Genomic DNA, 16,640 nt, shown 5'->3' with positions numbered 1-16,640 from the left:
TCTCTCTCTCTCTCTCTCTCTCTCTCTCTCTCTCTCTCTCTCTCTCTTTGGCTACTAAATAGCTGTCTTTTCGGCTGCTATTCCTACGCATTTACACGCATTGATTTCGCTGATAGCGAGTTAGGGGTGGTTTGGGTAAGGCCAAACGATAATATTATTCGTTTTTGCGCATTCCTTTCTATTTTTATTATCATTATGTGTGTTTATGGGCCGACAATAATATGTCACTGGATGGTCATAATAATTGCGTGTTCGTGTCGGTTTATGTGCGCTTCGAGTTTTTGGTTTGCTTCATTTTTATACAGTATTTCTTTTACTCGATGTCATAAATTCATCGGGCAGTGGGTTTCTGCATGTGCTTCTTTTTATATCTTCTCAGCAACACGATTTCGTATTGGGCTATGATGAATTGTTGACAATTTATCAGTGTTTTGAGTATACGATGAAAAAGCCAGAGATGAACCAACTCACTTGGCCTGTGTGTTCAGTCAATGTGCACAAAGAGACCATTTTTTTTCTACTCGATGTAACAATGACGACATAAAAAATCGAAAATATCTCAAACAATGAATAAAGGCCCATCGGTTCCGAATGCACGTTCCACGCACCAGAAAACCAAATGCATACGGAAGGATACGTATACACGAAATAATCGTTATGTGTAATGTCTTCTTTTTTGTCCGTCTTTCTGGCTTACAAAAAGCACACATTAATGCCCGAAATGTGCGTGCCAATTTATAAAAAGAAGACACATGGCACACATTTTCCATCGATGGATTACCGAATGAATGTGAGTCAAGTGAGTCACCAGAGACCAATGCTAAAATTGAAGACGTTTGCACCATTTTTTCCCGGTCGGCTGGTTTTTTTTCTCTCTTTCTCTCTCTCTCGTCGTTGTCGTTGTCGTTGTCGTCATCAGTCGACTTTTATTACTTACCGAATATTTTCCTGGCACATAAATCGGTTGACTATGACTATTTGGCAAGCTTCCTTGTGATGAACTGCCCCGATGACCCTGATGGCACATGCCCGAACGATGCTGTGGACTTTGTTCAGCCCAAGCTGCTTGTCGTGCATTTTCCAGCCCACTTAATACTTCATTGAATGGAGCATCCAATAATTCGACATAAACCGTTGCTAAACCCTCCAGATGCCCTCGTTGACCATCCTACATGAGAAATAGAGAACGAAAAAAAAATGGACGAATTTAGTAAAAAACGTTTCGTATTCAGAATTTTCATTCTAATGAGCTTAAAATCTTCTGCGGTTTTTCGTTGCACAGTTATTATGGATGTGAGACGGATAGAGGGAATAGGAGAGTAATTCATGCGTTTGCAAAAGCAAACGCAGCACAGTTCTTGTTCATACAGCATTATTCGAATGTTGGCCAAAGTTTTTCGGTTTTCTTCGTTTCACCCTTTTTCTCACTCGGCCTCACCAGTCAGTTACTTATACGATATTTATTCACTTTGTTAAAGTTAAAGTTGCCAAGAGCAAGCGGCGGCCATCCGAAAACATTTTGAAAATGGGAAAGACAGAGAGAGGGAGAGAAAGAGTTTTGTTGAGGTGACTCACTTTTGTTTCTAAAGTCCAATGTTTCTTCCATAAACTTTAGTCAAAAATTATTGTATTTAAAATAAGCAAAACTTTCTTCCAACAATTCGGATGGGGAATGCGAAAAATGCGTTCTACCAAATAGCCCGAGATGATATGTGTGTGTGTGTGTGTTTCTGCGCAGATGGCGAATCTTCCAGACGATATTCTCCACACAAATAAAATTAACTGAAAATTACAATTTATAGACTTTGAAAAATATTTGCATAATTTTATTCGGTTTGACTTGCCGCCAAACTGTGTATGTGCGCGTGTGTTTTCCCTTAATTCTTGCCTACAATGTTGTAGTTTCATATCGATTGCGAGCAAGTGCCATTTCGTTTGTGATATAGGCACTTTTAATCACAGCCACAACAACAGTAAGAGAGAAAGAATGAACAAATTTTACAGCCCAATAAAATTACTTTCGAGAAAAACGATCAAAGTTGTAATGGTTTTTGGCGGTGAGACCTCTTCGCAGTTTGATGCACAGAAACCTTTTGCGTAATTTTCTCTTTCCGAAAAACCGAAGCGACAAAATTCCAAATGGAAATGGTTGTAAAGCGATAAAGCGAAATCGCTATAAAGACCAAAAACTCGCGATACTACATTATCTCTGCAGCAATATCAACGTCAAAACGGACAACCATTTCGCATCGTTTTCTTTTCAAACTTGTGTCATTTACACACAACGGATAGCAGAACATTTAACACTTTTGAATAACAGTCAGAAAACTAAAACGCCGCCAGCCGATTTCGGTCTGAAAGAAATTATTTAGAATGAGTTTTCACTTGAGCGATGAATTTTAAAGCACGAAACATTTTAGCTACATGAATATAGCTAAGCAAAACAATAAACGTTAAAATAAATTAAAGTGAATCGCATCATTGGCTGTTATCATGGTTCTTGGGCCGAACGAGAGCAATTCCACTCTCTCTCTCTCTCTCTCTCTCTCTCTCGATATTTCTACCGTTTAAATCCGTCTTTTATCGCGCCGTTTCCTTCATCAGATCGGTAAACTCTGATTTCTTCGGTTTGTCGGTATGCATCATTTTGCACGAAAAGAAATCCTGTTTTTCTTTAACAAAGTCGCGAGCAAACCAAAAACTTTGCAGCGCCTTCAACACGGAGACAACGAGAAGCGAAGAGAGAGAGAAAAAAAACTTTATCAGATCAACATTACCATTTGGTGTGTAAAGCCTATTGCGATCAATGCACACAGACGTGAACTTTTGCCATCTTCAATCCAACCGTATTGCCCGTTAAATCTGCTTAACAGCATAGAAAATGGCATCTCATTGGTATAGGTTTGTCTAACACGCCATCATCTCAACAAAAGCAACAGAAGCGAGCGAACGAAGTGAGAGCAAAGGAGAAAGAGAAAGAAAATCGAAACGACAAAAGGAAAAAGATAAACAAAAATACACGAAAATAACGTGTATTTTCTCCGGCTCGTGCATTGAATGTTGTAAAAACAAGCCAAAGCCAAAGATAAACACAAAGAGGAAAGACAAGCATTGAAAATGAGCATGAAAGTTCCAACGATTTTGCCATATTCCAAAACAAACAAAACTCTCTCGCTCACACGTTGAACTGACTCAGCGCACCGCCATTGCCGCCACAATGAAGAAGACATTTGCCATAGATTTGCGATTCAGCGACAAAGAGAAAAATGGAATCGTCACCCATTCATTCGACGCAAAAACGAAAAAAAAACGAAAAAAAACGAGATACGAAAATCCACAATAAAACCGAATGCGAATTGGCTCCAGTGGTTGTTGAGAACAACGTACACATACACACAATTTCGGGAACAAACCAAGAGGAAAAACGACGGAAACAGGAAAATGAATGGCAGCATTATGATTCGAGGTCACAGCAGCGCGCAGCACAAGAAAACTCCAAGATAGACGAGAGCAAAGCATTAATCGAAACCGAGAAAAAAGCTCGTGTCATCCGATTTCGCTCGATTTATATTCGCCATCGTATGATCTGATTCACATTCAAAAGATCTACACAGATTGTGTGAGCCACCAAGCGTGTGGCTTGCATTAAAAGCGTTCTTATTTATTGGCGCGTGTTTATTTTCTAAATCTGTGTATTTATTGTTTCGCCGCGGCGAAATCGAAGTGCGACGCATTTTAAAGCAGAAAATCGCACGGAATAAGGTTCGACGCTGTGTGACGAAAATAATGGATTGAATTTAAATGATTTTCTAACATTAAGAGCGGAAAATTGAAAATTGACCTCTCGCGCTTTTCAGCACATTTATTGGCTTGACTTCATTAGCAAGTCGACGAAGTGAATGGGAATGGTGGCCATTTCCTTATCCGCACGGCAAACACTCTCTGAATGACTTATTTTTTTTCATTTCATTTTATTCTGTACAGTATAATTGTAACTGTGTCCATGAACCAAATGCCATGTAATCAAAATAATTGTTGCTTTCAGCTTCTGTTTCGGCGTACACGTGCGCTGTGCTCATGTTATTATTAATTCTTGGAACAAGACGCGCTTCCGTTTGCTATACGTGATAAAAAATGCCGTGAACATCTGTTTGCACAGTAAAGAGCACTTTGAGCTGTTCAATAAATTCATCGACATTCGCCTTTGGTTCAATAATTCGGCTCCACTTTAAGTGTCCAAGTAAGAACGGGAAGCATAAAGATGGGCCAATTTATGGTCAGTGACAGCTGTCACACCGAATATAAAACGGCAAAGTGTCCTTCAATTCTCTTATGATTCAACACTAAATGGTAATGCCAAAAACGCTGAAATTTATTCCCGATCACTAATAGCGCCATTCACTGTAGTGAATATAAAATAATTTCCCAAAATGAAATCAATAACGAACAGCGCAACTGGAATTCCCTTCTCTAAACATATTACATGCTGGATCGGAACAATGTGCCGATATGCAATTGTCCTGAGGTGAAAAACCCATTTTCCAATTTGTTCACCCCGGATTTACTATTTTTAATTGTGTTTAGCAAATACATTATGGATTATGCCGCAAAACAATGCTGCTGGAGCAGCGGTAGCGGCCACGGTGGCATGGTGTTTTGGTCAAACCATCGAAGCTCATTGTCGATGGTAAAATATGGCAATTTTATTGAATAATCGTTGGCCTTAATTACCATATCTGATTTATATCTGTAATGATTCCTCCTACCATCCTGGATTAACAGCACAGCACGAAATGAACACAAAAAAGGCCAGTGATAATGCGCAAAATAATTATGCGAGTCATTGCACTAAATTTATTGAATACACGAGCTTTTTCCACATACTCATCCGACAATATTTACTTGGTAAATGGCAACAAATCCGGCATAATCAAATCTTTGTGTGTGTGTGTGTGTGTGTGTGTGTGTGTGTGTGTGTGCAATGCATTTTCAGTACACACGCCAACAATGCGGCGTATTTGCTCGCTCGTTTTTGTTTTAAACATTTACAGCACTAATGTTTATTTTGTGTGTGAATAATTATAGATTCCGTGATTTTTGTTCAATTTTGTTGGCCACAAATTCCAATTTGATGCATGGATTGGTTTTATTTTTTCTGTGATTGAATTCAATTGTGTCTGTTTGTTCATGCATTTCGAACATGTGTTTATTTGATTTCATTAGCCGGTTAATTAAATATTAAAATTTCACTCCGTTTTCCAAGAAGATATTTTGTTCTGCATCTTTAATGCGAAATGAAAAATGTTCGTGATCTTATTCGGATTGCATCGCAGGTGTACGAGCGTGATATATTATCTCTTCCAAAGAAAATGGCGTACCATTTTTAATTGTAACCTCAGAAAAAAATAAATTTATATAGTTTCTCTCTCTCTCTCTCTCTCTCTCTCTCTCTCTCTCTCTCTCGACGAGCGTAAATTTCAGAGCTTTTGGGAAATAATTTTGTGATTTGCCGGAAGAACGGTAACAAATGCAATATTGTAAGCGTAGCGAAGAGGTTTGAACCCGAGTGAATTATACTGCTCGTGGAAAAGTGGGAGCATTTTTTTAAAGTGTGTTTTTCATTTTGTTCGTTTCTTCTTGAGAATTTCTCTCCACTAAACGTCGCTCTCAAGCTTACAAACTCTCTCTTTTTCACTCTTTAAACAAAGTTGCTGACTCCAGCGGCTGTTATTTTTGCTAGATTTTTTTTCACGTTTCCTCGATACGGGGGAGCATGAAATGGAGCGCTGCTCGTTAAAATAAATCATTAAGTTGGGTTTTTATGCCAAATTCATGTCGCATTCATTGTAGTTGCAAACAACGTTGCAGCAGCAGTAGCAGCAGCAGCAGCATAAAAAAGCAGCCACGAAAAGAAGAAACGACATCCCAGAAGAAGCTGACAAAGAAATGGTGCGCACACACACACACACAATGTAATCACGTGGCTTTAATGGCACGAATATTCTTTATACCTTGAGCAAATGCCAAACAAACTTAAGTCTTATATCACCGTACTGCCTCAATACATATATTTCCTAGTGACCCAGAAATACTAAAATTAATACAAAGGCACGTCACACTCACACCCTCTGCGCGCACATAGCCATCAAACAGCATCGGCGGCGCATCACAGCATTTTGAGACGAAAATTTTCTACCGATTTATTACTAGAGACGATGAGATGTATTGGAATGATTCGAAATGAAACCGTATACACGCCGACTGACAAAGAGATGAGCGAAAAAATGACGTACGCCGACAGAACAAAGTCAAAACCTCATCAAATATTTGTTTAAGACTTATCCAATTTGCATTCTGTCGAAAAGCCCCAACGTACAAACGAGCTCTTGCTTTGTGCACAGGTTTTTCTATTGCGTTTTTTGCGGCTTTGTGTGTGTGTGTGTGTGTGTGTGTGTGAGTGCGATAAATAACAGCCGAGTAGAAACTGCGATCGAACGCATGACATGGGCTTCTAATCCCATCAAAGGAAAAGCAGAGAGTGAGAAACGCCGGCACCATCATTTCGTGTGCTGTTGATATGAAGCCGATAAAAGCGCCCAGAGAATTTCGTATTCTAACTGAGTTATAGAAAAACACAATGGCCGATAAAAAATTCATATGCAGATTGTTCTTTTTTCGACGATGCTTTAGCTAGAATCGAATGAGCCGAGCACAGAAGCGTGCATGTTAACACCGTATGAATATTTAATGCATCCTTGTTTGACAAATTGTTTGTTGTCTAAATCTATGCACGGCACCACACACACCGAATCCATAAAAAATGAGATCTCGCAACGCAACGCACGCTGTTTGCTTAAGTTGGTGAATTTGTGTGATCCAGCAATATATAAAATATGGATTATATTGAGCTTGTGCAATCTATGGGTGATGTGAGCTTGATTTGGTTAAATCATACGATGGCTTTGCCGGCAAAGAAGTGGTGGCCTGTGTCAAGTGAAAAACGAACCGAATGTCACGTTGCTCCGAAGAGGGCATGCTCTATGTCGATTATTGTATTATCCAAAGATGGTTTGATAAATCTGAGGAATCTTTGCACAAAAACAAAATGGACGTTAAACCTCGAATCGGATGGTAATTAGTGAATCTGTTTCTTTGCTTTGTTCTTACTGATCATCATGATGAAAATTATTACCCGTCTCTCCCGAAAAACCCGATTCCAAAGTTTCGAAACCGAAGCGATATTCCGAATATTACTCGAGCAAAAAGGGATTTCATATTCTGTTGGTGTGTGCGGTTTTTAGCTTCATTTAAAATGCACTTTCGCATTAATGCAGCGCTTTTGAATCCCAAGTGTTTTCTAATTCCGACAACCTCATAAATTTGTGAATTTCTAAACGAGCACCACTGCCACCATCGCTGCAAATGCTCATCTCGGTTCTTCATCGCCCTCAAAAGAAAATATTGCTTAACGTGACTTGAATAATTTTCACCAGATTTTTTTTTTGTTCTTGATTTCGTCGTTGTTGTTTTTGTTGTTGTTTGTTTGATGCTCATTCACAGTGTCTACAAATATATTCTGGGTTTGGATGTAGAAGCATTAAAGTTAATTAAGACGATGATGAAAATATGGAACAGCACATAGAAACCGAATCGAAGCCGTCTATTTCCATCAGGAGCATTGAAAAAGTGAGAAAAATGTGCGCCCGGTGCACACATTTCCCAAAAAGTTTATGTGTTTTTCATGTTTGCCAGCCGAAAGAGAGCCAAGCACACACACATACACATACACAGATGCCATGGGACTCTCTGATGCAGTTTTATGTTTTTTTCTGTATTCTTCTCGTTCGTTATATTTCTTTCTTTTTACACTCTTTCGATTCGCGCGTTGAATTTCTTTTCTTTTGTTCGAATCGCATGTCTAAGTGTGCGTTTGCTTTATTTCTTCACATTCCGCTTTTATCACTTTCACACTGTGCCACATAGAGAAAGAGAACGAGTGCTAGTGCTTGTGCTATTGCAAGAATATGTTCATCGTAATTCACTCGAAGTGCAATTTTGCACACCAATCCCCGTGACAGGTAGTCACTTTATTTATTATAAAAGCGAAGAGCGAGCACGCTCACATAAAGCGGAATGTGTTGTTAATTCAATGCAATTTTTCCAATTAGTCGTTCTTTTCTATGTTCATATTGTCGATGCTGGTGCTGCGGTGGCTGCTACTGCTTAGGCGACGGCAGTTCCATTTTTCTATTGCACACAATCCAAACCACATACAAACACACAGCACAAGCAGGCAGGCAGTTCATGACTTTATTCAGGAATTCGCTTGACATTCATGGCAGAAAATAATGAGCGTGTGTTAATTTGCAAAATGCACCGCCACTGGAAATGTAACACATGGACGCAAGGCGCTTGCCTTGCTAAAGCAAACTAGCGGGAATACTGCAAACGAGTGTTCTTGTGCGCGAAAAATTTATCGCATGCAATTTAGCCGAGACAGAGAGAGAGAGAGAGAGATGTTGAATAAAAGTTGGTTAGAATTACACATTACACAAATAGACGATGGGCGATTTCATTTTACGTATGAAGATATGAATGCCACACAATTTTCACGATTCTCGCAATAGCACACAATAAACCATTATTATTATGATGATCATAACAATAATGTTAATATATTCGGTAATAATAATCATCGGTGCGTTTTTATCAAAGCGCCGCATGATGCTTCATCCGTTGTGGTGTTTTGTGCAGAGTCTGTGCCTCTGGCTCGGAATCGGTGCACATGTGAGGTGTGAAATGGCAGACATATATAAAAACAACGATGCATTCCACACAAACCCGAAAGAATTTATAAACTTATTTGATATCTCCCCTTGAGAGGGTCACCACACATCTTCAAGAAAAGAAAAGAAAGTGTAAAAAATGCCATGGATGCAAAAACTTCGTAATTCATTTGTTATTGTTATCTGTTCAGAATTGTATTGTTCAGTACTCCTCCTTCCGTCCACATAATTTACCCTAATTTTTTATATCCATCTTATCGCCCATGGAAATTGATGCACTTGCGAACCGAAGGGGGGAGAAAACGGTTTTAAAAATGCTCTTTGTTCATTCGTTGCGTAAAAAGTATCCATCAAGTGAACTGTACACTGTACAGTATACCTATCGGGCATTCCATCGTAAATACCAATGTTTATGAGCAATAGCAGGTCATCAAACTGAAACGCAGCCAAACGAACGCATTGTGTGTGTATTTGTATTGTAGAATGTTTAAAATAAATATTGCATTAGTGAGGTTAACGTAACAACATGTTGGTGGTATGGCTTTTTTGTACCTTGCATAAATGGAGTGAAGTATTCCTTTTTTCTGCGCGCGAGGGCGAGAAAAAGAAAAGGGCATGATCAAATACGGTATGTATTAGGATTCAAAAGAAAAGATAATGTAGTATTTCGAGCCGAACGAACGTACAACATACACTTTGAAGATGTACGGCGCTATCACGAAGCCATGGCGAAAGTGAGTAAAATGTTTAAGGGGTCGTCAATTGAGTTTGGTAAGTGCATTTCTTCATTTATTATTCGAATCAAGCATAGACTGTACTCAATGCCAAAATTTCATTTTCATTCGACAGAACACCAGCTCATCTCGAGCTGAACAGAAACGCGTACATGTTCTGTTATACGCGCATACTTTCCTGAACTCAGATCTATTCGACTCATTCTCTATCTATTTTTGGCATTCCAATCATTTCCATCCGCATTTTCAGCGAAATGCTGCATTCTTTTTCTCCATTCCAACTCTCGAAGCAGCAAGGAATGCGTACTGCGTACATGCATTGCAATGAAACATCAACATAAAATATGTAATTTTTGTTTCATACCGAATTTTGCGATGGAGCAGCAAGAGGGTTGAAGAGACGGAAAAAAAAGAGGAAAATGATGAAAGAATCTAGCAAAGGAAATAGATGTGAAAGGAATCGCTTCTTCATAACTCGTCGCAAAATTAATCCCGTGAGACTGCGACTGTCTGCTACGAGAAATGGATGAGAAACGTATTCGATTCCCATTTCCAGAACCGAAGCATTGGGCCAAAATGAAAAGGATGCGGCATGTGTGCGAGCGAGTGAGTAGGTGCGTTTTTATTCCATGAATGATACTGTCTGTAGCATTGAAATGCATTGCTGTGTCGCTGTCGAATGAATTTTTCAATGGGAATGGGAGATGGACAAACAAATCGCTCGCATTCGAGCGCTTCGTTGCAAAAGAAATGTATTTTATAAACGGCTCCCCATTGCCAAATAATAAATTTGTGTGTATGTCTGTGTTGCCAAAAAGAGAGAAGTGAGCGTTCGCATATATATATGCGAGCATCACTGTTCGTTTTTGTGTGAGTGCTTGCGTATGGACATGGATAATTCGTACTTCGAGTCATGCAAAAATCTAGGGATTTCGTTGGGTTTTCGCAAATAAAAACCCGGGAACATTGGAAGCGTGTTCTTGTTGCATAAAACCCAAATTTAATTTTACTTCTGGCGGTGAAATCATGCGAGAATCATATTGTCTGCGTATACATTTCTTAAACATAGAAAACTAAATGAAAAACTTTTCATTTGTATATTCAAACCGCAATTCCGCTCCTTTTTCTCCATTGATGCGGGAGTGGGAAGTCGTCGCACGTGTCGATTTTCGAAAGTTGATACAAGGGTTTTGCTGTTGAGAACGCATCAAACTCCATAGTCGATGCTCACCACCAACTAAAATACGATGATGCCAACCATTATCACCATCATTATCATCGAAACAACATTTTCTCTTCTTAATAAATGGCAAATAACCAAATCGATTCGACTGATGCAAATAAGTTTTAAAACCAAAAATGGTGTGGCTTTTCAGCTTATTTAATACCGTTTGCAAGGTTTTTCAGTAGTACAATACACTTATCATTTCCCTCAGTTCCTCTTTGTTCAGTCGGTATGTTTAATATAAATTGAAGAAATATTGAATACAGATCGATTTATTTCGAACGAATTCGTAATTGATTTTCAACTGTTTTTCGGATTTTTTTTTCCTTACCAATATATCGAAATTTCGGTGGTCATTTATTTCAACAAAATTAATTATCAATATTTATTTGTTCAAAACCGAACTGTTTTGCCGTTTCGATTTGTTCATTTTTTGTCCGATTTTCAATTATTTTTGTATTTAATTTAAATTATTTTTTGGCTGGTGGAAAATTTCATGGCTGAATAAGTTTTAATTAAAATCGAAATTCTCTGACAAACGGAACCGCACCGTCACAGCTACCGTTTTTTTTGCTTTCATTCAGTAGGTAATTTTCGACGTAATTAAATTTTATTTAATTTTATTGATTTTATTGAAACAAAAATAACCGAATAAGTTCAATTACTCACTAAGTTATTTGTCATTTCGATTGGCTCGATGCGATTCGCGTGTATTTTTTGGATTGCGACCAAAAAAAAATGGAATGAAAACTAACCAAAAACTGGGAACGATATAAACTAAAAATTGTCTACGCTGCTAAATAGAGCGACCACAGTGAGTTTGTTTGTTTTTGTTCGTGTTTTCATTTTTGGAATGTAATGAATTCTGTGTCAGATGCCATACAAATTAGTCTGTGTTTGTTATCTAATTACGGATGGGTAATAATTTGGCGCTTGGTTTTTGCGCGCTCTCAGCTCTGAATTTCATGAATTTATTGAATATTTGATAGTGTTATGCGTGTAATCATAGTACACATGGAATTCGAATTTAATGCTTTGGTTGGAATGATATAAATGCCAACAAGCACACACGCATATTTCTGTGAATAATCAAAATGCTTGCCCGCTTTACATGTGTAATGCGTTGGAATATCGAATGTGTAAACATATACAATCTATCTCACTTTGTTTTGTGGAATTAGTTTGGTGGAAATGCTACGCAGTTTGGCCGTCATCTATCAAATAATATAAATGACGTGCGCGAGTCAACATTTTAAACACATTCTAATTTTCCATTTATAAATAATAATTTGCATAAACGAGTGTACGAAAATTCCGCATAAAATACGTTTGGCCCGGCCGGGTGTCGGCGAGGGATGTGCAGGAAGGATGATTAGGAAAACACCTACATCACACGTTCTATTTTGCATATTATTATTGCAAATTTTGTGAATACACACGTCGCAAACGAAGTAGTACACGGCGGAAAAACCAAACGAAATTTCGGATCATTATTAATTCGGAATGAATACGGAGCAGAGCCGGGTTTGCTAAGCAAACTGATGGACGCTTTGATTAGATCAATATTTGCGTACAAACTGGAATGACATACAGCGATTATGTATGTTTGATGATGGCAGCAGGGATACTCGCTGCTTGAACGTCAACAGATGAAAATGACATGAACATTGAATACACAAATGTGTAAAATTTCTGATTTAAATGAAGCTCCCCTCCCTCAGGTGCCATTGCCATCGTTGCCGTCGTCATCATCATTCGGGCAGTGACGATACGATTGTTTTCTGCGCCAAAACTGAAGAGAGAAAAATTACGATAAATTGCATGTGATATGTCAATCGAAATGCACGCAACGATTCGCATCTAGGCAATGGATGAATGGCGCATTAGAATATCCATCCATATTTTGTATGCGATGCATGTTGCGCTCAATTAATGCAAAGTGGAATTTTAGCGGTTAGATTTTAAACGCCTCATTCATTAACAGCATCAGAATTGCATACACACGCACAGCCTTTTTTTCCCATTCAACATATTTCGTTCGGTTCCATTCCGTTCTTCATTCTCCGTTTGCACAATAAAACAGACAGAATCACTTCAGTTGACAGCCGGGTATCAACACCATACACACCAATCCAAACCATTTCCACCATCATCAAATTTGATCTTTTTTCGTTTCGTCTAAACCAAACAGTTATGAATAAAACTGGCCAGTTTCACGCAAATGTACACCAAATGAATTAAAACCAAATACACATACATCGTCGACGGTGACGGTGACGGTGTGACGTTCAACGTCCGAATAAATGAACCACGTTATTCAAAATGAATGGTACACGTTATGTGTATGGATTGGACATGAACAACGAGAGACACACAGAGTGCGAATCTGTCAGACACTCAGGTAGTTAAGGTAAGTGTCTGTGCATATTACATGTTAAAAATACAAATTTGAGATAAATTTGTTTGCACATTTGAGTAATCTCATTGTATGTCATGTATATTAATTACATTTGCCCGGCTAGAGAAAGAGAGACTCACACGCAAAATACGACATCGACGACGACCATGTAAAAACACACGCACACATATACACACATTCGACTATACTAAGTTGCTGTATAGAAAATAAATGAGTTGCGAAAATCTCGGTATTCAAACTCCACAGTGCACACTACTTCTGACAATCGAGTGTTGGGATTGTGTTTGCAAACGAAAAAAAGAAGAAGAAAAAACACACCAGCAGACATCCAATAAATGGCTTCAGCTCGTATTTTTCGGTTCGCTTCGGTTAACAGGAATTGCTTTAATTCTCTCACTCTCTACTAGCTGTCGGATTTTTCTTTTCGAGTGGCTGCTTGAGTGAAATTTGGTTTACGTTCATGGTTTTCGGGTTTAAATATGCCAGAGAACAGCATATTCTGCACCCAAACACATAGCATACACCACATAAACACACACACACACATTGGCATAAGCAAATTTATTGCAGCGAATGCATTCACCTTTTTCCGAAAAGGCAAACAAACTCCAAGTGAAAATCCAATTCATTACGTTTTGAAATTAGAATTTTCGGTAGAAAAGAAATGCCAAACGAAGTTCATCAAGCGCATACACGCCCAGACACGCAAAAGTGCATCAAGCACTTTTCACTGGTTCATCCGTTCAAATTAGATCAGGTTTAAGAGCATCGCAACCGCTTGCTCACTCGCTCGCTTCACTCCACATGCAAAATTCTATTTCAAAATTGCCAACTATACAATGTGAACTTTGACTCCTATACCGTATATACTGCACAACAAACATACATAAAGCGTTATGAATTTTCGGTATTTTCGAGTTTCAGTTGATGAGATTGAATTTGCAATCTGCTGTGATTTTGCACCCCGCCCCCCCCCCCCCCCGAGAATAGATATCATACTGTGCGTATGGCACACGTAGGCGTTTCAAAAACGAAAAATTGAGTGGCGGAAATGACCTTATTGTCATTGCCAAAAATATTTCTTAATCGGTTAGAAAATCGCTTTTAACATTTGGTCGAAAATGCAGCTAAAATTGACCAACACACAAACCAAACGAACTGATGGCTCTTGCCAACCAACTTTGGTTATCCCATCAAAATTATGAATCGCTTTAAATTGAATTTCGCTTGCAATTTCCATATTTGTCTTCAATTATTTTTTGCTTCGCAATTAGAGACAGGAGAAATCCCTTGGCGTATATTCTTCGAGAAGAATGGGGTGGCATTGAGTTTTGAATCGAATTTTCGCCATCTAACCGACACAGATGACAACATATAATTATATCGCACTGTGAAAGGAGTTAACTTCCAGAATTCATATTACATTTCACCTTAAATTACATGCAAGAGACCTTTTTCGAGAGTGCACTTTCGGTACACAATGGGCGATGTAGTAAGACAACCCGTCTATCGTTCCGTTAATTTTTGAGTGTGCAGAGTAAACACACACACAGAGTGAGTGAGAGAGAGAGAGAGAGAGAGAGAGAGATATCTTCAAAATTTCAGAAACGAAGGAGTGTGTTGTGTGTGCAGCATAGCACAGCACAACAGCAACGTTCAATGCAAATGTTTGCTTTCTAAATTTATCATTATAATGGTATGACATTTGAACAGACTGCGTCACACAATTCTACAAATTGACATATATTTATAGAATTTATGCTTCGAAGTAGTTTGGCATTTATAGTTGTTGTGTAATGCATCTGTGTGCCGTTTGAGAAGCAAATGAGCTCTTCGGAGAGAGAGAGAGAGAGAGAGAGAGAGAGAGAGAGAGAGAGAGAGAGAGAGAGTACAATCAGACGAAACTTGGAGAATGAGAGCTGGATAGATTCGAGTAAGTATAGGTATGAAGTCGTCTTCATGACAAGAAATTAACAACTGAGACGCAGTGAGTTGTCGTTGCTATTGTTGTTGTTGCATGCAATTTTCTGTATGTATTCCGAAAATGAGTGCGGTAACATGTTGAGAGTGTCACACCAGGCACAACAACGCACATCGATGTTAAACTGTGAGGTTTAAAATTTTGAACTACGAACAGAATGGGCGAATGGATGAGGAAAAAAATTGCAGCAGCAGAAGCAGCAGTGAATCAGTGTTGATTCGCATTTCGAATGCAACACATACAATTCAGAAGTGCACTGCGTGTCTCTGACATCTGCACACCATTGGCAGCAGGTAAGGCAATGCAAAGCACTGTAAAACCCATGCTAATTGCACTAGAAGAATAAAACGTAGTAATGCATGAACACACAAAAAAAGGAAGAATATTGATGCGGTGAGAATTGTCGCTGTGTAAGCGATTCATGTCAATGAGAGTGTGCCTGAGCATGAGATACGAGTTTCATCTCTTTTTTTTTTTACTTTCGTGTATGTGTGTGCAAGTATTTTAATAAATGACAGTACATTCGCAAACTAACTCGACGGACACTGATAGCAAAACTATGTTTTTTGAGATGAGGATAAGCTGTACAACAGCCCTACGACGAGGACGATGATGATGATGATAAATTTTAATTTTAATCGCAGTGACGTCCAATTAACAACGCACCAGTACATACGATGATTCGGAGTCAGATACAATGTTTTTTTCCTCCCTGACTACAAATCACATATGCACACCGTGAAGTGCTCCAAACGAATAAGCGCACGTGGGACTTGGTGAAAAATGAAAAAATCATTCGGATTTGTCTGGATGTGCCGACTGTAATAAGTGACGGTATATAGTATCGTTTGCCACAATGGAAAGTAATCTTTGAATGAAGGGTGCAAAACAACAGCATTATACGGTATGTACTACGTAGGTAGAAACCGAGCAAATGCAACACAGTCAAACCAAATCGGATTTTACATTTATAATTGTCGAATGCATTTCGACGACGACTCGGCTTTTCCTCGAATACTAGAACTAATGCCAAAGCCCGTTTTTATAAACCACGCAGATAATATAGGGTCCCATTTCTCTCTATTTTTCTCTTTCTCCATTCCACTGTGCTCTTTCGAATTTTGATTGCGTAGTGCGACAAAAGGCCCAGGCCCAGCTCAATTGAATCTCGCTATTCAGTTTAATTTTGTGAGTCACGAGCATTAAAAATAAATTCAATTAAAGCGAACAATGGCAAATGTTATGAAAAAAAATTTCGTTGTTTCGGCTGGAGAAAGAGAGTGCGATCCGAATCCAAACTGAAAAATTGGATAATGGTGTTTAACGATTGTTCGATGAACGCGAACCTTGTGCATCGAACCTCTAACAGTGCGACAAAACAAATCGATAGACAGGAAGAGCAAAAAAAAGACGACACATTTTTGTTCGATTTTGTATTCCTTTTGTGTTTCCATGCCGTACAAATCAGCGCCAGCTTGTCCATAAAACTGCAATA

At 38.7% G+C, this 16,640-nt stretch overlaps 1 protein-coding gene across 4 annotated transcripts in view; it reads right to left on the bottom strand.

The window, feature by feature from the left end:
* Positions 1 to 16,640, bottom strand: part of LOC129566596 (uncharacterized) — a 157,883-nt gene that overhangs the window by 54,756 nt on the left and 86,487 nt on the right. For all 4 annotated transcript variants that reach the window (XR_008687745.1, XM_055442682.1, XM_055442681.1 and 1 more), the window contains one exon: positions 938 to 1,168. Coding sequence is in view for 3 of the 4 variants with exons in the window: in XM_055442682.1 (XP_055298657.1) it covers positions 938 to 1,168 (231 nt within the window). In the remaining variant the exon portion in view is untranslated. The remainder of the gene's footprint in view (positions 1 to 937; positions 1,169 to 16,640) is intronic.

Source organism: Sitodiplosis mosellana, unplaced genomic scaffold (assembly GCF_009176505.1).
Source record: "Sitodiplosis mosellana isolate CC-2019 unplaced genomic scaffold, AAFC_SMos_1.0 Smas_scaffold_3, whole genome shotgun sequence".
Classification (NCBI taxonomy): domain Eukaryota; kingdom Metazoa; phylum Arthropoda; class Insecta; order Diptera; family Cecidomyiidae; genus Sitodiplosis; species Sitodiplosis mosellana.
The sequence above is the reverse complement of the archived record's forward strand: the minus strand, read 5'-3'. Positions and strand labels throughout refer to the sequence as shown.